Source organism: Belonocnema kinseyi, chromosome 2 (genome assembly GCF_010883055.1).
Source record: "Belonocnema kinseyi isolate 2016_QV_RU_SX_M_011 chromosome 2, B_treatae_v1, whole genome shotgun sequence".
Lineage (NCBI taxonomy): Eukaryota > Metazoa > Arthropoda > Insecta > Hymenoptera > Cynipidae > Belonocnema > Belonocnema kinseyi.
In genome coordinates, this window is record NC_046658.1 from 175,097,171 (window position 1) to 175,123,443 (window position 26,273).

The 26,273-nt window shown below is 27.1% G+C and overlaps 1 protein-coding gene across 1 annotated transcript in view; it reads right to left on the minus strand.

The window, feature by feature from the left end:
- Positions 1-26,273, minus strand: part of LOC117167828 (basement membrane-specific heparan sulfate proteoglycan core protein-like) — a 326,460-nt gene that overhangs the window by 295,915 nt on the left and 4,272 nt on the right. Inside the window, exon 2 of the mRNA XM_033353032.1 lies at positions 9,879-10,581. Within this exon, the coding sequence (XP_033208923.1) occupies positions 9,879-10,014 (136 nt within the window). The 5' untranslated portion in view covers positions 10,015-10,581. The remainder of the gene's footprint in view (positions 1-9,878; positions 10,582-26,273) is intronic.

Genomic DNA, 26,273 nt, shown 5'->3' on the forward strand with positions numbered 1-26,273 from the left:
ATTTCCCACTAAAAACGACCAATTTTCCATGAATAATGGAATAGTTTAATTTTTTAATGAAAAAATTAATTTTTAACAGAAAAGACAAATTTACAACAAAATGCGTGAATTTTCAACCAATATACGAATAGTTAAATTTTTAGTGAACAAAAATCTAATTTTCAGCAACAAAAAGAGCGATTTTTCAACAAAACATTTAAATATTTAGCCAAAGAGATGAATTTACAACTGGTAAAATTAATTTTGAACAAAGTAATTTGATTTCTAACCAAACAGTTAAATTTTCTATTAAGAAGATTAATTTTTTTTACAGAAAAGACAAATTTCCAACAAAGTGCGTGGATTTTCAATTAATAATAGAATATTTTAGTTTTCAGTTAAAAAATCAAATTTTAAACTACAAAAAAAAACGTACTTTCAACAAAATAGTTCAATTTTCAACTGAAAAGATCGATTTTCAACTGATAAAATAAACGTTAAACAATTTAATTTAATTTTTAAACGAATAGGTAAATTTTCAATTAACAAAAATAATTTTTTAAGTGAAAAGACAAATTTACAAAAAATTCATAAATTGTTAACCAAACTGTTGCATTTTTAAACTAAAAGCAACCAATTTTCAGCCAGTAATCGAATCGTTTAATTTTTAACGAAAGAAAAACAATTTTTGACAGAAATCCTCAATCAAATAGAATGAATGTTCCCAAAAGAAATTCATTTTTTGAACACATTTTTTTCATTTTGAAAACCAAAGCAAAAATATGCAATGAATAATGGAAGAGTTAAATTTTGCGTTGAAAAATTCACTTTCAAGAAGAGAGTAACGGATTGACAAAAAAATAGTTAAATTTTTAACCAAACATATGGAATTTCAAAAAATGAATTTTTAACAACGTAGTTAAACTTTCGACCGAACACTTAAATTGTAAATCAAGAAGAAACATTTTCTGAAGGAAAGCACAAATTCACAAAAAAGGGGGGCATTCTTAACCAATAATCGAATAGTTCAATTCTTAGTTAAAAAAATCTTATTTTCAACAGCAACAAACAAAATTTTAACAAGACAGTTAAATTTTTCACAAGGAGAAAGATTTTTCACTGAAAGCATGAATTTTAAGCAGAGCCATTTAGTTTTCAATAAATTATATGAATTTTCAACCAAAGAAATGGAATTTATACTAATAAAATTAATTTTTAACCAAGGAATTTAATTTCTAAACAAATAGTTAATATTTTAATTAGGAAATATACTTTTTTCCTCAGAATTTTTTTTCAATCAAATGCATGATTTCTGAACTAGTAATTGAATAGTTAAGTTTTCAGTTAAAAAATCTAATTTTCAACAAAATAGTTAAACTTGCAACCAAAAAGATCGATTTTCAACTGATAAAATGAATTTTGAACAAATTACTATAATTTTTAACCAAACCGTTGCATTTTCAATTAAGAAGAGATATTTTTTTAATAAAAAAGACGAATTTACAACAAAATACATAAGTTTTCAAGCCAACGGATGCATCTTTAACTAAAAGCAAGAAATTTTTAATTAATAATCGAATAGTTAAATTCTCAGCTACAAAAATTAATTTTCAACAACAACAAAAAATAATTTCTAACAAAATAGTTTCATCTTTAATTAAAGAGATGGATTTTCTACCAATAAAATGAATTTGAAAAAATGTAATTTAACCTTCGACCATTAAGCGACATTATCTAGCAACAAGATTAATTTTATAAAAAAAGTCATTTAAAATAAAATAAATTAATTTTCAATCACATTTTTTAATTTCAACTAAAAACGACAAATTTTCAGCCAATAATGGAATAATTAAAGTCTGAGTTAAAAAAATTAGTTTTTAACAAAAAATAAGACTTTAAAAAAAAAGCTAAATGCTTAACCAAATAAAATAAACTTTAAAAAAAAGTTCAACTTTCAACAAATTACTGGACTTTATAACGAAAAAGAATCAAGTTTTAACCAAGAATAGTTAAATTTTCTCAATGGGTTACATAAATACTTTCGCATTGTAGCGAAAAAAAAAACAAAAAAGGGGAAGTTTCTTCTAAACAGGAGAAAAGATCTGGATTCTTTATAAAAAGAGGAAAAGAGAGAAATAGGAAAAACAGTTACTTTCTCTGAAACTCGGAAAGGGAGATTTTTTAAGAAGAGTGACAATGGCAAAGACTTTCTGGCTTTAAGACTAATTTTCCGGTAGAAATGTGGAAGAAAGGGGAAACTCCGCGACGGTGGGCTTGAGAGAAGCGCCGTGAATCATTCTATGAGCATAAATTAACGCTCCGTCACAACGCCGGTTAATTAATTAAGCTAAATTGTCCTAAGCGTGAGTAACTGCCGGCGCTTCGTCCAACTCTTCTTGTCCACTCCACTGTGCTTTGGACCAGTGAAGACAAAAGTTCGCTCCAGAAATTTAAAAGTCGATGTCATTTTTAATTTTAACTTTTTTTCTTCGAAATATTTGAATTTATTGTACAGTTAACTTTCACTTATTGTAATGCTCACATTTTCAAGTCTCTCACGCTTACGATATTAAGAGTGGTGAAGCTACTTCGTCCCCCACCACTGCCCATGTACGGTCGCGCCCGCATCAGTGGCTGGCCAATTAAAAAGAGGCCCGAAGAGTGCGCATGCGCAAATTCAAGGACGCACACTCGCTCACAACGCGTATATTGATACAAGTAGAGATCCTCTAGGGTAGATATACTTTAGAGTTTAGGCAGAGTTGAGGCACAAACTCACAAAGGCTCAAACTCACGAAGGCTCACCTCACACAGACTTGCCACTGCGCATCGCGATTAGTCCGGAACCAGAAGTCCTCAAAAAGGGCGCAAAAGTTTGATACGCGTTCACGTTCAATGCGTCCTTTAAAAAGGATATCCAAATGATATGCTACTATAGAGGGAATAAGAAAGTTAACTCGTTTTTAGTTGAAAATACGCTGATAAATCGTGAGTAGTGGTATTTAGAAGTAAGAAAAAATGTCCGGAAAAAAACTTTTTTTTTTACCAAAAAAGACGAATTTTCAACGAAATATCTAGATTTTTAACTAAAAAGGGTTACTTTCAAGCATAAGATCGGTTAGTTAAATTTTCAGTTTAAAGAATTATATTTTCAACCAAAATACTTTTTTAAACATATTAGATAGCTGTTCAAGCAAAAAGCTGAATTTTCTATTAAAATGAATGATCCCCAAGAAAAAAATTACTTTTAACCAAATAGGTGAGTTTTCAATCCAGAAAATTATTTTTCTAACAAAAAAAAACGACTTTTCAACAAAATACATGAATTTTTAATTAAAAAAGATAAATATCCAACGAAAAGTAGAGCAGTTAAATTTTCAGTTAAAACAATTGATTTTTGACCAGAATGATGAATGTTCCATCAAAAAGATTAATTTCCTACCAAGCAAACTGAATTTTCAACTGAAAAGGTAAATTTTATATTTTAAACCAAAGGTGAAATGGTAATTTTTCTATAAAACAATTAATTGTTAACGGGTAATGAAAAATTTTTAACGAAATAATTTAATTTTATACTTAAAAATATAAATTAAAAATAGCAAAGGATGAAATTATACACAAATAATAAATCTTCAAGCAAACAGAGACATTTTTAACCCAATAGATGATCAAATAAAAAGATGAATTTGAACGAAAATTATGAATTTTTTCTACAAAAAAACGAATTTGCTACCAGATGGTTAAACTTCTAACCAAAAGGATCAGTTTAAAAAAAATGAAAAATCTTTTTAAAAATTAGAAAATATCAACCAGAAAGATAAATTTTCCACCCAAAAAGACACATTTTCAATGAAGGTTATAGATCTTTACCCCAAAAACTGAATTTTAAAACAAATAATTCAATTTCTAACAAAAAAGGTAAAATTAAAATCAAAGAGATTGATTTTCTAACAAAAAATTAGAATCTTCAACAAAAAATATAATTTTTTAAACAAAAAGATTAATTTTCAAAGAAAATTATTTATCTTCCCCCCATAAAATGAATTCTGAACTTAAGGTTGAATTTCTACCAACAAAGAAGACTTTCAAACCGAAAAGATTATTTTTCTACTGAAAAGACGAATTTACAACAAAATGGATAAATTTTCATTCAAATAAATTAATTTTAACAAAAATGATAAATCTTTCAGCAAACAAAATTAATTTTTAATCAAAATATTGCATTTTTAACTAAAAAGTTGACTTTCTAACCAAAAAGATGAATTTTCAGCTAAAAAGATTCATTTTCCAACAAAAAAATACAAATACTCAACCAAAAATATGAATTTTCAACCATATAGTAGAATTTTGTAACAATTACTTGAATTTTGAAGCCAAAAAGACCGTTTGATTGTTGTTAATCCAAAAATACGAATCTTTAACAAAACAGTTAAATTCCTAACTACATCAATCAATTTTCATTCACAAAAGATGAATTTTAAACAAAACAATTTTCTTTATAACCACAAATGAAATCATCAATTAATCAGTTTAAAAAGTTGTTTAAAAAATTAAAAATTTTCAACTGATAGCACTCAAGCTAACAAAAGGAATGTTGAAACAAATAGTTGAATACTGAACCAAAAAGATTATTTTTCAGCAAACAATATTAATTTTCGTACAAAAAAAATCTTTTTCAAAATAAATGAATTTTATACGAAATAGTTAAATTTGTAACTTTTTAAGGACAGGTTTCCGACCTCAAATTAAATACATAAATGTTAAATTACCACATAAAAAAATCATTTTCAATCAAAAAATGAAGAAATTTTCAACACGAAAGTTAAAATTGTAATCAACAAGGTGAATCTTAAAATAGAATAAATTTTTAAGAAAATAGTTTAAATAAAATGAATTTTTAGGAAGAAAGAAGCAAATCTTCATCACAAAATTTAAATTTTCAACAACTAAGGTAAATTTAAAAAAAATACAATTTCCAGAATGTAGTTTAATTTTTAACAAAGTAGTTCATCTTTGAACCAAATACTTGAATTTTCAACTAAAAAGATGAATTTTCCTGCGAAAAAATTAATTTTATACGAAAAAAAAAATCATTTTCAAGTAAATACATCAATTTCCCACAAAATTGTTGAATCTTTAACAAAAAATTTATTTTTTAAAACTAGGTTAACTTTGCAGGATTTAACAAAACTTAATAAAAAGTTTCAATTTTTGCAGACACTTTAAAGCTTTGTCTTTAAAGGGGTTTTTGAAAATAATCCACATCTTGAGAAGATTTAAACAAATTTTTAACAAAATCTAAATTTTCTAAAATTTTAAAACAAATATTTAAAAACGTTTTTAATACTTTTTTTTAAACAAATGTTTAAAGAAACTTTTAAAAGCCTTTAAAATTTTTTTAAAGTTTTGAAGAAACTCTTAAAGGTTCTAATACACTTTTTTCGCTGTTTAAATTTAGTTAAAAATATATATTTCTTTAGTTGAGAATATGTGTGTTTTTTACATTCGTGTATTTTGTTAAAAACACCGCCTTTTTTTAAAGAAAATTAATTTTCCTGGTTAAAAATTTACGTTTAGGGTTATCAATTAATCTTTTTTGGTTAAGAATTCATCTTTTTTGTTTTGAAATTTGCCTTTTGATTAAAAAAAATATGTATTTTGATTTACATATCAACTATTACATTTTTTGTTAAGAAATGAATCTTTCTTGGTTAGAAATTAAATTCTTGGATAAAAGTTGAACTACACTGTTCAAAAACTGGGGTCTTTTTTTGGTTGAAGTTTTATAATTTTAGTTAGAAATTCATCTTTGAAATCTATTGCTTTGAACATTCTGTTTTTCTTTTAGGAGAAAATTATTTTTTTTTTTTGTAAAAAGTTGATCTATTTGGCTTAAAATACAACAAGCTGGTGAAAAACTATGTTGTTTTTTTGTTGTTGAAAATTCATATTATGGGTTTAAAAATTAAACACTTTTGTAGAAAATTTGCCTGTTTTACAAATTTCACCTTTTTTTAAATGAAAAAGCAACTGGTTAAAAGTGAATCTTTCTTATTTAAATACTAATTATGTAATTAAATTATTTGTTGAAAATTCCTCTTTCATGGGTAATAATTCAACGATTTGATTAAAAATGAACATTTTTGTTAACATTTTGAATTAGCAAATATCTGAAATCTCTAAGAATCTTTTTCAGTTTTCTCAAGAATCTTAGGAAATTTATTCGAAATTTTTAGTTTGCATTACAATTTTTCAACTTAATTGAAATTATTACACGCTCGTGTAGCCCGAGATTGATTAAAGGTAGTAAGAATTAAAAAAATTTTAAAAAGGAGAAATAACGAACTAACTACCTCTAAATATTCTTAATCTTTTTTCCTTTTGTCTTTTAATAGTTTTTTTTTCTATTTATATAGTTTTTTCTAAATATTTTAAACTTTTAAAAGATATTAAGAAGAATATACGAAAGTTCCGATTTAGCAGTTGCCTTGAGTTTCTTGTCTGCTTTTTTTAATTCAATGGAAAGATTTAAGAGTATCTCATATCAATTCGATATTTGAATTCTTGGATTTTTAATTTCTCTGAAAGTTATTAGAGAAAGTAATTCATATTCAGAATATTCCTTTGAATCAAACTACTACTTCGTGAACCAGACTCACATTGCTGAACCTTAACGATTCCAAAGTTTCGAAACAACAGTTATTAACTCTTAACCCATCCGCATCCGGAAAGTTGCAGGAACTTCCTTTTATTAACTTCGAATTTATTTCCAAAAGCTGTCGTAAACTTCTTTCTATAATTAAGATACTTACTCAGTTATCCATTTTCCACGCTGAATTTCTGCCTTATCTTCTTTCATACAATTTTTAGAACAAGCTTTTCTCCTTTAATTTTATAAATTTATTAGCCAAAGGGGAGACCATTAAAAAAACTGAATAGGGACGATCAGGGCCAAGCGCGCGCAAATTTTGCATTCTCAATTTTTATCAACCAAATGAAATTATAAAAAAGCACTAATATAGCTTGAAGGAATGATATTTCAACTACAATATTTTTTTTAGATGCGATTTTTACAAGGAAAGGTTTAGTCGATATTTTATTAAATTGACGCTAACTTCAATGACGCCCAAAAAACGCGTGTGGCTAAGTGTGCACTCTATCATTTTCAGGCTTGAGGCTAATTACGCACCTTTAAATTCCTAAAAAAGATCTGATTTTATAAAAACATTCAATTTGTCATCGAAAGCACACTGCTTATTATTTTTATTAAAGGTACACACTTTTCCATCATGCTCAAAGCTTTTTACGCCCTAAGGTGCACTTCTTAAATTCTTTTTCGCCTTGGGGCACACACGGCGATCTTTCGCCTGTCACGCATGAACGAAAAATCCGAATTTCCAATGCTGTCAGGCACAAGACAATTTTCCACGGTCTCGTAGCGCCCACACGACGTGCGCGCAGAGCCCCTCAGCCGCTGAAAAGAACGCGCTGAGCCCCACGTGTAATTTTTTTCACTAAGCCGCAAAAATACATAACAGTAAAGGATTCCAAAATCCGTTTGTAAAAAATATTATGTTAATATTGAATGCTCAAAATTATTTCTCATTCTGAAGAAAGATATTTTTACGCCTGTGAATCACTACAAAACAAAGTTCAACAATTTGTTAAAAAATTTGGTAAAATGTAGTGAAATATGAACTACTCTGTTAAATCTTAATTATGTTTTTAGGTAAAGATCCATAATTTTAGTTCAAAATTAATTTCTGTAGTTAAAAATTTAATTATTGTGTTCATTTATGTTGTTGAATATTTAACTGTCCATTTTTTGTTGATAATTGACCTTTTTAGTTAAAAATTTAACTATTTGGTTGAAAATTCGTTTTCTTTATAGAAAATTAATCTTCTTGATTCAAAATTTTAATTTGTTTGGAAATTGATGGATTTTGTTGAAAATTCGTCTTTTTGTTAGAGATTTTATGTATTTGGTTAAAAAAGAAACAGGCTAAAAAAATTCTTGATATCAACTGTTTTGAATTAAAATTTTTTATCTTTTTCGGTTGAAATATCAACATTTTTCGTTGAAAATTCATCGTTCTGGTTGAAAGTTTTTTTTTAACTAAAAATTTATTTAATTATTGGTTATTAACCATTTGGTGAACAAATTATATATATATATTTTTTAATTCGTCCTTTTTGGTAGAAAATTAATCTTTTTGGTACAGAATATAACTGTTTGGTTAATAATGCATGTATTTTGTTCAAATGTTATTTATTCAAATTAGAAATATTTGAATTTCATAGAAGACAGAATTTTTTCTTACAAAAATTTTTTTTTTTTATTGTGAAAAATCTATTTTTTATAATGAAAATTTAATCATTACAGTTAGGATTAAAAATTGATATTTTTAGGTTTCAAAATTCAACTATGTAGCTAAAAAATTATATAACATATTAAAAATTCATCTTGATGTATTCTGTTAAATATACTTTCTTTATTGAAAATTTTACTATTTATTGGAATATTTTACTGCCTTGTAGAAAACTCATATTTTTGGCTTGAAAATTCAACATTTTCAATCATTTTTTTTACTTCAAAATTTTTCTTCATTGAAAATGCAACTGTTTAGTTCAAAATTAACTTCCTTGATAAAGATTTAAGTCTTTTGTTAAAAACTCTTGTTGTTGGCTAGGGAATTTAACAATTTGGAAGAAAATATAATTGTCTCGCAGGAAATTAGTTTTTTTTTTATATTGAAAGGTAGTTTTTTCTAATCAAAATTTAATCGTTGCAGTTTTTGTCAAAAATAAATCATTTTTATTTTGAAAATACTGTTATGTGGTTGAAAATCCATGTCAATTATTACCAGTTCATCTTTTGTAGTAGAAAATAAATCTTCTTGGTTGAAAATTCTACTAATCGGTTAAAATGAATGAATTTTGTTGAAAAATCGTCTTTTTAGTAAAAAATCAAACTTCTGTGTTTAAAATTAAACTATTTGTTTCAAACTCAATGTTTTTCGAGAACTCTTCTTTTTGGTAAAAAATTAATCTTCTTAGTAGAAAATTATTTTCTTAAAAACCCTGTTTTTCACCTCAATTTAATTGTTTTTTTATTTTAAATTAAAATCTATCCTTGGTAAAAAAATCAAATATTATGTTTTTATATAATCGTATTGCGCAATTTTTTAAAAATCCTGAAATAAAATCAGCGAAAAGGTTACGTGATATATCAGCAATCTCTTTATAAAATTATTCAACTTATTTCAGACAAATTTTGAAACTCTTAATATTTAAGAATTTGTTATTATAAAATTAAAAATTGCTTATGTTTCTAGTGTTATACACGTGCACCATATGCGCTATTATTACGTTTTGAATCTCAGGCCATTTTAAAATTATAACATAAATTTTATATTGTTATAAAATTTTTGTATTCTAAAGTCTTTACTGTCTTAAGAAATAGAAAAGAAAAGCAAGGCCAATATTTTTTATAAATGAAGAAATATTATACCCGTTTCCGGTGAAAAACATGAGCATAACTTAAATTTGCGAATGAAAATTGTATTGTTCTTGGAAATCTAATGACTTTTTATTTATAACTATCAAATTCAGTAAAAATGTCAACATAACCTGAAATTGTAGAAAATGGTAAATATAGATTGTGAATAATTTTTATTTAAACATGGAATTAAAAACTGTTTATGTTTTAGCGTTACAAAATATAAATTCATACAGGACAAGATGCGTGTGGATTTACTGGTAGTAGTGTGATAAAGATTTTTGATGAAAGAAAAAATACAAGTTAATGAAGAAGGGCGGGAATTTTGAATTCCTTAAGTTTAGGTATGTTAGCGCCTGAGGAAGTATGTAAATAAATCGTGAAAAGCAAGCATACTAACCGGAAATAGTTGGATTTGGGATCAACGCACAGATTGCCAATAGGAGGAATGACACTCTGCAACTCTGACGACTCTTTTGGCAAAACTCCAAGTTTTCCTCGCTCGGTGGATCACCGATTCTTCTCCCCTTCATCATGCCTCGTGCCACATAGTTTTCGTTCCGGACACGTGAACATGAACGTTGCACTCAGATTAGAGCTTAGAACTTTAATAACGTTTCCAAATCCCTTCTGCCTATCCAAACCGTATATCTCTTTAATTGTATTATACAAAACTTCCGACCCGATTTCCGAAATTTTACTCAATACCAATTTCTCTCAATACCAATTTCTCTCAACACCAATTTCCCTCAATGCCAATTTTCCTCAACACCAATTTCCCTCAATACCAATTTCACTCAATAACAATTGAAATTAATTTCAAGATAACTAAACTTATTCATTTTCATTAATCATCTTCAAACGCATCACTTTTTTACTCTCCTATCAAAGAGATCAAGTTCACTTTCTGAGACATTCCATTTTCTTAAAAATTCAGTTTTAGAGAAATTTTCTTCAGAAGTCAAATAACTCAACTGGACGAAATGTTATCGGAGAACTGAGCCAAAAGAGTTTTCGGGGTAATATTTTAAAACACTACGACGCCGCACTGTGATTTTAAGATTTATGTCCTCCTTGGACATTTTCGGTCTGGTTGATGTAACCTGCGAACAAAAGTTAATTTTAAACAAATTATGTTATTTTATTAACCAGGGTATTGATTAATATTTGATGTTAAAATATAAGATGTTGTTGATTACTGGTCCAATAGTTGATGAAACGAGAAAAAATTTGCCTCAACCAGGATTTGAACCGCAAATGTCACTATCCATGACTGGAGTGTTAACTAATTACGGTTGAAATCCGAGCTAAGGCAGATTTTTTCTCGTTTCTTCTAATAGATTAGTACACTACACTATTTAATATTTTAACATTAAAAATGAGTACTTAATTTTATTATAACTAGAAACAAACACGTACACCACGCGCGCGATTTATACATTTTTAATTTCACACAATTTTTTAATTATTATTTTATCTTTTCTCTATTATCTCAAGTAACAAGAAAGAAAAGCAAAGGACAATATTTTTCATAATTAACAAAAATAGATATCTTGACTTCAAATTTGAATTGTTCAAAATTGTAAATTTTATTTCTTAAATCAGTTGATTTCTTATGGAAAACGCAAATTTTCAGTGAAAAAAAATAACATAAAGTTTGTTTTAAAATAACCTAAAATTGTTCGAAAGCGGTAAATATTTGCTTCTATACTGATTTTCTTGGCGAAACGTGAGCATAACCTAAAATTGCTCAAAAATGTTTATTATTCTTTAAATCAAATGATTTTTTAAGTACAGTATCAATACTGGTACAAAAGTCAAACATAACCTAATATTGTAAATATATATGGAAAATCATTTTTATTTGAAAATGCCAACTTCTAATGTCAAACACGGACGTTACCTAACATTCTAAGAAAATGGTAAATCTTTAAAATCGAATGCTTTTTGTATAAAAGTGTAAATTTCAAATTAATATCGCGAAAATAACCAAAAAACTAAAGTTCTTTAAAAAAATTATATTTTTCAAATCCAATAATTTTTCATTTGGAAAACCTATTTCTGGTGAAAAAGGCATTTAATCCGTAACCTAAAAATATACAAAATTGTAAATTAACTTTAAAATCTTTGTTTAAAAGCATTTAATTTCTGGCGTGAAAAGTTCCATAACATAACCTAACATTTTTGAAAATAGTCCAACTTTTTCACGATTTTTAATTTAAAATTTTCAATTATTTTATTATTATTTTGAAAAAAAATCATTTCAATTCACCTGAAAGAGACAAATCTTCAAACAAAATAGTTAAATTTATAATCAAAATATTAATTTTAAAAGAGTTTATTTTTAAAAAAAATCAATATGTTCTAAAAGAGATGATTTTTCTATACAAAATTTAATTTTCTAACCCGAAATATGAATTTTTCAAATAAAAAATACTTTTTAACCAAAAATTCAATTTTATATGAAAGTCAAATCTTAATTCCTGAAAAAAGTTCAACTAAATAGTTGAATTTTCAACCAAGTATATAAATTTCCAAAGTCGAATTCATAACCAAGTTTTTTAATCTGCAACCAAAAAAGATTATTCAGTCCAGAATTGAAAAAAAAAGTTTAGGCATATTATAATCTGAAGGAAAATAAAATTCTGAAAACACAATAAAATGTTAAATGTCTATTTATTTTTCAATTTCCTTCCTTTATTTGCTTTAAAGTTATATATATCAAATTTTCGTAGATTTCTCGAAAAAATGAAAGGTGATTTCTAAGAAATTTTTTTATTTTAAAAGATTAAAAAGAATTGTAGAAGAAATTTAGCACTATTATAAAATATTTAAGACTTTTCTACGCTTGGAGAGAATGTCAGAATATTTTATGAACATTTGGAAACATGAAAAAATAAAAAAATGTTTCTAATCTCTCTCAAAATTCAAAATATTCCTAAATAGTTACGTTGTATAATCTTTTTAAATATTCTCAAAAAATCAATTTGTTTAAATAAGAATGGCTTTTAATATTCCCAGAAATCTTAAGAAAATTTGTGTACTACCTTGAAACCTTTCAAAAACTCTGAAAAACGTCAAAATTTTACTTCGATATCTACAAAAATTTCCATTTTGTTACAAGTTTCTTGGAAAATTTTATTATCAAAGATTTGTTTTTAACTTCTAAATATTTTTTAAAATGGTTCAAATTTGTCCTACAATCATGGAAAATTTGTTTAAAATAAAAATATTGCCTTTCAATCTTCGGGACTATTTTTTTCAAATGTTAGATACATTTTGGAATTTTCTGAAATATTTTTAATTATTCTTAAAATTAAATGTTTTAAAATTAAAAATAATTAAAAATTTTCCCAGACATCTTAATAAAATCAATTTATTCTGTTGACACACTTCACAATTCTTAAAAAAGCTCCCAAATTTTTGGTAGCAAATCTTCAAAAATGTACATGTTGTTTCCCTATTATCTTAAGAAAATATTTCATTATCTTAAAACCTTCAAAATCAATAAAAAGCTTTAAAATATTATTTCAAAATCTTAAAAAATCTACATTTTATTTAAAAATTGTCGGTACCGCTGATTTTTTTTTATCATTATTCCCAAGCTATTCATTTCGCAAACAAAGGTTATTTAATATTTTCTACAAAATTTGTTTTTTGTTTATTTAAATATATAAAAAAGTTTAAAGGTTTATTCTAATAGCAAAATGTTGAAAATATAATTATTTAATAATATTAAAGAATGATAAAAATATTATCTTTAATTAATAACGTTCAGAAACACCCAGAAATAATTTTTATCATCAAATAGAATTACTTATTTTAAAAGGTCGATTTACTAAATTTATGGTTCACAAAAATCCTAATCTTTATAATTAGATAAATACATAAAACCTCATTTAAATCCTTTTGTCATTTTCAAAAAATTTGGTAAAAAAAGTTGAGAAGATAATATTGTTTCCTTTATTACATGAAAAGAAATTCCAAGAAATTAATTCACAGCACTGCTCCTTGAGTTTATTACGCTTAAGAGCGAAAGTAAGATCTCGGAATCCTTGCTTTTAAAGCGTAGGTCTCGGAGTTTGAGGTATTAGGCCACGCCCCTTTGCTCTCAGGTCTCGATTTCAATGCTTTTAGATCACGGAGTCCGAGACTTTAAATCTGATAAAAATTGTAGCTCTAAAATCATGCGCTTCTGTGAATTAATCTCTTAAAATTTCTCTCCATGTATTAAAGAATAATTTTAAAATTAAAATTTTTTAATTTTTGCAATAAATTTTTTTAATTAAAAGTTATCATTTGGAATTTTTAATGTAAAAATTCTTTAAAATTCAAAAGGAAAAACTTAAAACAAGTGGATCTTTCTGCTAAATGAATACCTACTAGAATTTTAGTAATCAAATACTAATACCAGAGTCAAAAACCAATACTAATACTAATAATACTAGAAAAGCCCTAATTAAAACCAATTTAATTAAAGTGTCTTTACTATGTAGGTCTGCAGTTTAAATACACTTAAGTAATATTCACACACAAACTACATAAGCGCACATATTTGCAGACTCAAGGAGAGATTCGTTCAAGGAGACATTCAAAAACGAAAATGCAAACCTGAGTTAATTAAAATTAAAATTGAACTGGTATTTAATTATATCGCGTCTAAAATTAGTCCTCTTAGAGTATTTAATTACCTCTTTGACTTAGAATCTCACCTGCCACTTTCAGAGATGTTCTCACACTCCTTACTTTTTATTTAAAAAATTAATTGAAAATTATTCCAATTACTGTCTTGAATGAAACTTCCTCGAAAGTAATGCATTTTTGCTCAACAAAAATTAACTTTAAAATAAGAAAATTATAATTTTTTTATAAGTATTTTTTACTAAAAAAGATAATTCTTTTTAAAAAATAATATAATATAATACATCAATACTCGAGAAAAGAAAATAATTTTTTGAACAAAAAGTGGAAGTTTTATTTAAAAAAAGAAATTTCTGCTAAAACAGATGAATTTTTCAAACAAGAAGATAAATTTTAAAAAAAGTAGTGGAATTTTCTTTTAGAAGGCTTTTAGTTGACTTTTCAGGATCAAGAATAAATTTTTAAGCAAGAAATTTTTTTTTGAAACAGATGAATTTTGATATAAAAAATATACGAAAACGCAGTTCAATTTTAACTCAAAAGAGATTCCAGGTGACTTTTTAAGATGAAAATATGAATTTTGTAACAAAAAATAAGTTTCTACGAAAAAATTGAATTATCAATTCAAAAAGCGAATTTTTTTATCCAAAAGGGATGAATTTTTAACAAAATAGTCAAATTATCTACCAAATAGTTGCACTTTTAACCAAGAAAGATGAAATTTGTACTGAGATGGGATAATTTTTAATTTAAAAAAACTACCATTTTTTGTTTAGTTTAATTTTCATCCAGGAAATATTTCAGTTCTATTTTCAACGCTAAAATATTAATTTCAAACAAAAAGTAAATTTTCTACTAAATAGTTAGATTTTCAACAAAACAACAGTATTTTTAAATAGAAAGTAAGACTTTTCAACGAAATTTTTTAATTTTTAATTAAACAGTTGCATTTTTATCCGAAAAAGCTGAAATATTTCTACTGAAAAAGACGGACTTTTAAATCAAGAAGACCAATTTGTGGAAAAAAATAATTTTCACCTAAAAAAGATTTCAGTTTACTTATTAGTAGCAAAGTATAAATTTCAAACAAAATATTAATTTTTTACGGAAAGAGTTCAATTTTCCACTTAACATTATTCTTTCTTCATAAATACTTATGCTACGGATGAAAAAATTTTTTTTTTATATTTTTAGTTTTTTTTCTATTTTTAATTTTTTTTTTATAATTCATAGATTGTGAGATATTCGGCGTTGAAGAAAGTATTTTTTTTTAAAGAAGCGAGACATATGTATATATTTAATCCTCATTTACTTAAATCTACAAGTTCCCTAAAATATTGCACACTTTTTTTTGTAGAGCCGAAAAATGAAAAAAATATTTGTTTTTTATTATAAAATACTCAATTTTTTCAAACTCAAAATTATTGACTGAAACTGAAAAGATAAGTAAAACATTTAACAAATTTTTAAACTGAAAAAGTTATGATTATCTCATTGATAAGTCAAAGCATTCAGAAATTAACATTTTTTATTTTGAATACAAAAATCTCGAAATTAAATTATTTCAGATTAAAATGTCAAAGAAGAATAATCTAAAAACGTTAAAAAATGGAATATTTTCCTATTTGAATTTTCATAAACAGATCGTTTAAAATTCGGAGGAGTGAAAATAGTATTATTTTTAATTAAAAGCATTCAAAATTTAATAATTCAATAGTGAAAACTTTTGAATTTTACGAAATTTAATTTCGAAGCGATTAACAATTTTACAATTTGAAATTAAAAACTAAATTAAATATTTAAAAAAAAGCTTCGTGAATTCTGGAAATCTATTTTTTAATAAAACAAATTAAAATGTTTTAACGTAAAAGCTTTTTTTGCAAATTCTTCGAAATCAAACAAAATGAACATTATTTTCACTGTTCATAATGAAACATTTTTCAATTTTAAACCTTTAAAATTGAATTCTTTAAAATAAAGGTTCTAAATCAAAAGTTATTGTAAATGAGACTAATGAATTTACAATTTTTATCAATTAACAATTCAAAAATTTTCTATTATACATTTCGAAATTCAACCAATTCAATTAGAATCACAAAATTGAAACCACTTAGATAACTGATAAATAAATTTAAATCGGTTATAAATTAAATATTTAAAAAGTTTTAATTACACTTTTCGAAAGTCAAATGGTTCGATTTGAATCGCACAAATTAAAGCTTCAAATTTCAGCAGTATACATTTTTTCTTTTTAAAATTCTCATTTTAAATAACTTTTTATTTTTAACTTTTTTATGAGTTTTTCAATTTCAAAGATTGGCTTTTGAAATTTGTTCATTTTGAACCGTGAAAATAAAGGTGAATTCATTTTCTTATTTTACAAAAGTTTGTCCCGTCAATTTTTAACCATTTTTCATTATTTTTTAAATTTGAAAAAATTTAGGTTTCTATCATTTTAGAAGCTTCTACTTTGAAAGTCTTACTTTTTTCTTGAGGTTCGATGATTCCGGAGAAAACCCTAATTTTTGTTTAAAGTGCTCAGAACTACCCGTTAAGGCGTTTTCTCGAAATTTTCTGTGACGCATTCCGCCGTGCATGATTTGAGCCTTCAATTTAATTTAGAAACAATTATTTAACACGTTATTGACACTTTGGAAAAATTATTTTAATAATCCGGTTGAAATTTAAATGAGATTAAAATCCAATTTGAAATCCTATTTAACGTTCAATAATCAAGTTAGGGTGAAGAATTTCTGAAAATAAGACCAAGAATCTAGCGACAAAATTTGGACAACCATCATTAAATGTTCCTATTGTAATCGAAAAAAAATTGTTTTTTGCTAAAAAAGAGAAGAAAAAAATCCCCTTTCCTTCTGAACATAAACAAAAAAGAGAAAAGAAAAATGAGCAGACAACCAACCAAATCCCCTTCCTTCTCTTTTTTATTTCTTTCGTCTTTTTTCTCTCATCATTATAAAATCACAATAAAAAAGATTTGTAAAAAATTATCAACATCGTTTGGAAACTCATACAGCACCCTTATCAATACAAAAAATTGAAATAAAAAGAAATTAAATAAAAAAATAAATTAAATTTTAAACGGGCAGGAACAGCAATTCAGCCATGATTTGATAAGATAAGAAAAAGAAAAGACAGAAGAAATAAAAAAGAGAAGGAAAGGAATTTTTTATTTTTGTACAGAAGGAAAGATGATTTTTTCTTTTCCATTTTAGGAGAAAACAGTTTTTTTTCAGATTGCAGTAGGAATATTTTATGATGGTTGTCCCAATTTTGTCGTTAGATTCGTGGTTTTCTTTTCAGGAATTCTTCACAATAATCCAGTGATCCTTTATCAGGATTCCAGCGGCATAAAAATACTAATTTTTCGATTTTTTTCAGATAACTGTTTCGATCATGAATATAGAAAAGTTAAAAAAGTTTACTGAAGCATATCAAAATCGTTGATCTCCCCCCCCCCCCCACTCCATTAAAAAGGTTTTACATAAATTATGCACGGCCCTTTTCCTTAAGTATTATGAAAGTGGAATGGATAATATCCTTTGAGAGTACCCAATTTTGTAATAAAAGTGTGCTCTTCTCCTGGTAAATAAAAGCTGTTCTTGAAGATCAGTGGCTCTTTATACATAAACTGGCTCTAGTTGGTATAGAAGTTGTTAGATCATTATAAAGTTGAAGGTGCAAAATTTATCTCGACCGCATTTCCAACCAGAGTTTCTGATACTTTCAAGCTTGCCGAGATTTCATATTGAAGAGGTGGTGAGCCTTGAGGCCAGTGGATACACCTCCAACCTCCACTTTCGTTATCATCATAAACATACACAGGAGAAAGAATGCATCAAAACTTTTTTTTTCTCTATTATACATACAGAAGTGCGACACTCCAAGTGTCAACATACAGCAGGTCCAACGAGAGCATTAATTAGTAATGCCTTCAAGGGATAATTTGCACCCTTCCTCATCTCCGTTTTCATCATCGCTGGCTTCGGTCTACCTTTTAAAAAATTGATTCCAGTTCTCTCAGCTTCATGCCTTTGAGATGTAATTACGAGTTAGGTGAAACGAGAACACTGAGACTCGAGAATCAACTTTGTTCGCGATCCAAAGGGATGAAAATTTTCTCAGTGCTAATACCTTTATGATTTTTCAAGCAAATTACAAAAACAATCTATTTCGGCTTTGAGTGGCAATTAGTAACACACAGAAGGAAATTTTAACAAATCATATCTATCGATGAATAAATTTTGCGTTTGTATATTTAGTTTAAGTAATGATTTTCAAAAAAATTATCTGAGTAAAAAATAAATTTGTGAAATTATTTTCATTTTTTTTGGTGCTCACTACGTCCACACGGACTGAGATGTGATACTTAGAAAATTGTCGATTTTACCAGTTTCAGGTTCCCCCGGCTTTATTTCTAGAATAATAAATATTTTGTCTTAAAAATTTGGGAAATGATAGCGAGCATGCTAATGAACGTCGCCACACACTTTTTTGTGGGTTAATTCAAAAAAGTTTTAATTTAGCAAAATGTGATTAATTTGCATAGCGCTTAGGAAATAGTATCGATTTTTTTAGTCTTAGATTCCCCCGGCTTTTTTCATAGGATAAGAAATATTTTGCTTTCAAAATCTGGGAAATGATAGCGAACATGCTGACGGACGTCCCCACACACTTTTTTTGTGTTTTTTATCAAAAATTTTTTGATATTGCTTACAACAATATTTTTGGCCGAAAACTTTGGACTTGCGAATAAACATAGAAACTAATCTCCCGGAACTAACCTTGTTTGCAGGCAATCTAAAAAGTTTATTTCATAAATAATTTCCAGATTATCGCAAAGGCAGAGATGAAAAACGACGTAACCTCAAAATGATGCATATGAATAAAATTTTTATTTAGCACAATAAATTTGTTTGTTATTGTATCACTCAAAAAAGAGTCCGGGGACGTCCGCTATGATATTTTATAGCATCTCCGAATTCAGTTTTTAAACATTTTCATTTTCGTGGAAAAAAGCCGGGGAACCTCTAAGTATCACATGCCCTTAAGGATTTGGAAATTATGCGAGGAATAACAATGAGTTTTATGGTTTTCTTCACGTACTTTTTATAACGTTAAGGTAGCACAACACCATATACAAGGCGATTTTTTTAACTTAAAATTTTCAAATATCATTTAAGATTTCGAACTTGCCCCACCCCCACCCACAGGGGGCTGTGTGGGGGAACCGATTTTAATATCAGTGTATTTACTCCTCAGTGTGATAAAATTTTGATTCATAACATTTTTTCCAAGAGTGTCTATTTTTCCAGATATTTTAAAGTTTTAAGTTCAAAAAATCACCCTTTATAAATTTGGTAAATTTGTTTAAACAATTTTGTGTTCAATCCAAATATCACATTGATGGAGCCCTAAGTGTTCCTTGACACAGGGTAGAAAAAGAAATTGGTTGAATTCACTTTTACTAGAATTGTTTAAACAAAAATTATTTAAACAATTTGTTAAAATTTTTCATTATCATATTGCTAGAGCCCTAAATGAGTCTCAAATTATTGTGGAAAGAAATAATGCCTAAGTCGTTTTTTTCTCTGTGTGCTCCTGCTAGGTTAACGTTAAGCTAGCATGACCACAGGTTTTTTCGAAAAATTGCGGAGCATTAAATTTGACAATAGGGCATTAAATGTTAACTCACTAAATTCCTAATTTTATGAGCCTTTTAGTACGCTTTTCTACTGAAAAGTTTAAAGAAACTGCGGATTTTATATTTTTTACATTCTAAACATTTATGATTAAGAAAGTATTAAAATTGTCGGAAATTTGACATCACACTTTTTCAACGGATCTCCACGTTTCGAGACCCCTGAATCCGAAAATCAGGTTTTCACGATGGCGTCTGTCTATCTGTCCGTCCGTCCGGAAACACGATACATCTCGAAAAAATTAACCAATTAAATCCATCTTTGGCACACTTTTTTTAGGTCCTAGAAGAAAGAACGAGTTTGTGAACCAGCTATTTTTGATAAAAATTCAAAAAGTGAGCGCATTTTGAAAATTTTTGAGATCACTTTTTTCTGAATTTTAAATTTCTATGTACGAATATTCATAATGTTCAAAAGAAAAAACAATTTATCCTTATGACTTTTTTCGATGAAAAGAAAATTCTCAGAGTTATAGCGTTTTCAAAATTTTTTAAATCAACCGAAAATACAAAATTTAAAGCCAAAAAACGCGCGATATGAAAAAAAAGTCAAGAGAAGAAAAACATTTCTTTTTGAGAGCTCTGCGAGATTATCATAACAAATTTTGGGATTTTCCTCACAAATCGAAAATTTAAATTTTTATTGCACAAAAAATAATGAAAAATAAAAAATTCCATTTTGTGGACCCAAAAAGGAAGTCCTTTTCTTTATTAAAATTTCGATTCTTTATTAAAAGTTAATTTTAATTTTGTCAAAAATTCTACCATTATATTTTTGGTTTGTAATTGATCCAGTTTGGTTAAAAATCTGCTATTCAACTAAAAATTTAATTATTGTGTGTAAAATGTAAAAATTTTGTTAAAAGGTAATCTTTTTTTAACAAAAATTCAAATACTTGTTTGGAATTTGAACTATTATGTTAAAAAATCATTTGTTCTTTGGTAAAAACTTCATATTTATGATTCAGAATTTAACTAATTTGTTGAAAATTTGTAACAATTTTCGGATTGAATTATTTATTTAATTAAAAGCCCAACTATTTCCATTTTCGGTGAAAATTTATCTTTTTTAGTTAAAAATTCTAATATTTGAATGAAAACTGACCTTTATTAGTTTTTTTTTAGTACTTTTTTAAGTAATGAGTAACGTTTTTTAGTACTTACTTGAAAATTCATATACATTGTTTATAATTCGTCTTTTTTATTAAAAATATATAATCTTGGTAAAAATCTACTTTTTCATTAAAAACTTCACTCTGGTTAATTTTTGAACTCTTGTTTTCAAAATTCTTTCTTTTTTTGTGGATGGATAATCATTTTAGCTGAAACTTCATTGCTTTGGTTGATAATTTAAGTAAATATTTTGCTAAAAATCCTTCTTAAAAATTTTTTTTTAATTTAGATTTTAATATTAACTACTATATAATTTGATGAGTTTTGCTAAAACGAAACTCACAGCATATACCCCTTATATTACAATGAATCCAAAAAAATTAAATAATGTAAAGGAAAAGTGGTCTTTTAAAAAAACTGAATAGTATCAAAAAATAAATTTTCTGAAAATAATAGGTAATAAAAAACAAAAAATGTCTCATATTTTGCATTAAAAAATAAAATATTTAGAGCCCATACCATTCCGTGACATCACCAGAGTCAGGCTACCCCCTTTTCCATAAAATCGTTTATTGCAAAAATTTAACAACCTAAAATAAAATTAACTTTATCGTGACTTTCACGATATAAACAACAATATCAGCGGAAGTCAACCTGAAAGTAATTTGGCACACATTTGCATAATTTAGGCCTAACGAGGTGCGTTGACAAACTTCGCCCATCTATTTTTACCTCGCGGCCAATTTAGAATACCCCAAAAATACCTACTCAAAGCCCCTCTAAATTCCATCCGATAAAAAAGACCGCCTTTTTTCAGAACAACAAAGTGGAATTTGCAATCTGAAATATTTTACCGTGTATTTAAAAACTACATTAGTTTATTTTTTATAATTAATTAGACTTTGAACTGCCGCAAAGACACTAGTAAGCCGAATTCAAAGCTTTTCCTTCGGACCGTGTACATAATTACAGAAGTTAATTAAGCTTCTGGAGATGAAAGGGAGGGAGTGGTATACTTAAGAAAGTATTAGCGTCGGAGCGAATCTGAAATACGGCGCTAAACGTTGTTGAAACGCGCATCTTAAAGCAAATGAAAGTCACCAACGGTGTTTCAAACGCCTTGGATGTGCTTTGCGACTTTCCGGTTTATGAGGGGGGGGGGGTCATTTTATCCAAACTATGCTTTTAACAAGCCGAGGTAAATATCGTTTGCTCAGCATGGAATTATGACTTTGAGGCAATCCGGACTAATCAGGATAATTCGGTATGATGAACCCAGTGGGCACAAAATTTGGCGACGTCTTTACGACATCGTTACGACATCGTTACAACATCGTCACGACATTTTAAGATATCCTCTGTCCGTGTCTTTACGATATCGTAAAGACATCGTCAAAGCATACGACACTTTTACGATATCGCAAAGACACATTAACGACATGGATATAGGATATAATAAGTTGACGTAAATATGTCGAAACTATGTCGTCAAGACGTCGCCAAATTTTGCACCCACTGGGTATTATGAACCCAGTAAGCAACAAATTTAACGAAGTCTTTACGACATCGTTATGACATCTTTACGACAACTTTAGGACATCCTATGTCAGTGACGTTTCGGTGTCTTTACGATATCGTAAACACATCGTCAGATCATACGGCGTTTTTACAATATTTTAAAGACATGAAATTAACGAAATGAACATAGGATAGCGTAAAGTTGACGTTAAGATGTCGTAACGATGTCGTAACGATGTCGTAAAGACGTCACCAAATTTTGTACCCACTGAGCATTATAAACCCAGTACGCACCAAATGTAGCGACGTCTTTGTGACATCGTTACGACATCGTTACGGCATATTTACGACATCGTTACGACAACTTTACGACATAGATATAGAACACAGTTCCTTTTTTGATATGGAACAGTAACAGCACTTGTTTGCTGGGTAAGCCGTTTCCTCTCAAAAATAACAACTTTTTAACAACAATTTAAGGAGAAAAGTTTTTTTTTCGCTCGAAAGATTTCTTTTTTACTTTTAAGAGATCTATCCTTGAGATAGACAGTGTACAAGTTTTAATTTTTTCTGAATTATCGATTCTGAGGTATCACTGTGCAAACATGGCAATTTTTTTGAAAAATCATTAGTATATAACGCTGTGCATTGCAAAGCGTTTCTCGTACGAAAAAAAGCAAAACGCAAAAAAGTTTTATTTTTTAAACAAAAATTTACCAATATTTCGAAAACCTACCCACGATTTTCGTAATCAGGGGCCTTTTTATGACCTTTTAAAAAATAGTACCCTTGGGGACCTATTAGTGCATAAAGAAGTGTTAGTGGCTAGTTTCTGAAAATCTTCTTATAATTTCCGATTTTTTCTGACGAATTTCTGTCCATAAACGTAACAAAAGTGTATGGCAATGATCAGAAGTCCTGGTCTTCTAAGTTAAAAATTAATCTGAGTTAAAAATTTATGATTTTCTTCAAAAATGAACTGTTGAGCTGAAAATTCAAAATTTTGGGTTAAAAATTGTATTGTTTTGCTAGAAAATTTCGCTATCTTGTTGAAAATTCGTGTTTATTTTTGGTAGCAAATTATTTTTTGTCGCCAAAATATTTTTTTGTCACTTCGGTTTAAAAATGATTCAGTTTTAGTGAAACATAAAATTATTTCTTTGACAATTCCTCTTTTGGCTTAAAAATGAAAGTGTTTTGTTTAAAATTTCCATTTTTTGTTTTAAAAAAATTAAAAAATCAACAGTCACTTGACTGAAATGTCTTTCCTGGTTGAACATTCAACTTTTTTATTCAACATTTGTCTTTTCGGTTCGAAAATTCATCTTTTTCGGTAGAATTTTTAATTTATTTTTCTGTTAAAAATTCAACAGCGCCATTTAAAACTAAAATATTTTTTTAGTTAAAGTATTAATTATTATATTTTTTGTTAAAATTTCGTTTTCTTTGCTTGAGAATTAAAATATTTAGTTGATAACTCATTTTTTTCAATTTAAACTATTTCATTGAAAATTTCTCTTTTCAGGTCGACAATCGAACTATTTTGGTAAAAAGTCATATTTGCCTTCAAAAATCCAAGTGCTTTGTTGAAAAATCGTGTTTTTTAGAAAAAATTAATCGTTTTTGCGTTAGAAATTAATTTTTTTTCAGGAAAGTTCCTGTTTAAAATGGCTACTATCTTCTATAATATCAACTGTTGAATTAAAACAATCAATAACTCAAAATACTATCTAGTATGAAAAATCTTTCCGGATAAAAAATTCAATTTTTTGTGGTAAATTTGTCTTTTTTATTTAAAGATTTGTTCATTCGGTCGAAATTTGATTTTTTTCTGGAAAATGCCAATTTTTAATTTAAAATTTAAAAAATTTCTAGTTTGAAGTGTCGTCTATTATATTTTTAGCTTTCATTCTTCTTTGTTTAAAAATTAATTTTTTTAAGTTCAAAATTTAACTTTTTGCCGTAAAAAGTCATCTTTTTCTTTGAAAATACAACTGCTTTGTTCGAAAATTTCTCTTTTTCAATAAAAATGTCATGCTTTTTCGATGAAAAAATCCACCTTCTTTGGAAGAAAAGTTCTTGTTTAAAAATTAATTTGCCTTCTCAAAATTCTACTTTTTGACTTTTAAGATTTGACCTTTTGATTAATAATATTTGTGGTTGAAGTGAATTCTTTTATATTTTAAAATTCAAAATTCATTCAAATTTCATCTTTTTGCTTGAAAGTTTAATTGTTTGTTTTTAAATGCAACTGTTTCGTCAAAAAATTATTTAGTAGTTTTTTGAAAATTCAACTATTTCTTGTACATTCAACTGTTTTGCTAAAAAGTTAATTGTTTTGTTCAAACATTTTTTTAAAAATATTTTTATAGTCAAACATGCAAATATTTAATGCAAAATTTAAATATTTGCTCGCTTAAAGTATAAAATATTATATAAATATATATTAAATATTTTAGAGTTCAACTGTATCTTGAAAATTCACCTTTTCAGGTTCAAAATTTAGTTTTTTATAAAAAGTCATATTTTTCTTAAAATATTCAATTGCTATATTTGTAAATTTGGTTTTTACGATAGAAAGTTAATCATTTTTCGATAAGAATTCTTCTTTCGCAAAAAAGTTCCTTTTTGAAAATTCTAATGTCTTCTAAAAAATTCGCCTTTTCCGGCGAAAATTTGCATTTTTTGCTTAAGAATTAAAGTTTTTTTTCGAAAATTTTCCGCTTTAAATAAAAAAAATCAACAACTTAACACTATCTATATTACTGGTTGAAAATTGAACTCGTTTTTTGAGAATACGTCTTTTTGATTCGACAATTCATTCCTTTCTGTAGAAATTTGATATTTTCTCGTTTAATTAAAAACTGAAATATTTTCTTTCTTAAAATATCAACTATTAAATTTTTCGTTGAAAGATATTCTTTTTTGTTTGAAAATAGGACTATTTAGTTACAAATAAATGTTTGTTGAGTTTTTTTTTTTAATTTCGTCTCTTTTGGTTGAAAGTTCAACTACTTGGTTGACAATTACTTTTTCTTTAATGTTCAATCATTTGATTAAAAATTCAAAAACAGAAAGAAAAAAACACATGTCATAAAACGGCATCTGTCAATCAAAGAATTCCCGAGGGAATCGTCAAGTAATTCGGCGGTGCTAATTTCAGTTTACCCTGACACTATTTTTGGGTTCCCATTTCTGGCGAATGCATATGGTCGCATACCAATAGCGAGAATGTATGAGTTCAAAGGATGATCGTTTCAAAGCTGATTCTCCGTACTCATTTTTTCCACCAAGCCTCTCAGCTGAAACCCTCTTGCGTATTCGCGCAATTGGTTTTTCGTGTTTCAACCCACTCCTTCGCGATCCTCGAAAACCTCTTTTTTTTAACCCAGTCTCTGCTCGCGCACACCAATCTCACAACTTCGCCTTTAAAATTTAAATGGATATCGAATACGTGCAATCTGCACCCCCGGGGGATGGAATTCCGAAATCCTGTCGATACGGTTATTAAATGTCAGTTTCAAATTTTTCATTACGTCCAATAAAACAAAACATTTTCACAGTATCACTTTACGCGAATCTGACAGTCGATTGATTCCAATTTAAACGGGACTTTTTTCAACTTTCTTTTGTTGGAAAACTGTGATAAAGTAGGGGGAAAAAGTAAGAACATTTTTTTTCTCGAAAGATAATATTTTTAAAAAAACGAAGAAAACTGAAAACTTGTTAATTTGTACCTAAAGCTAAAAAAACGTTTTTGTTTTATTTATTGCTCTTTCATGCCGTTTTTATTAAACAAGATTA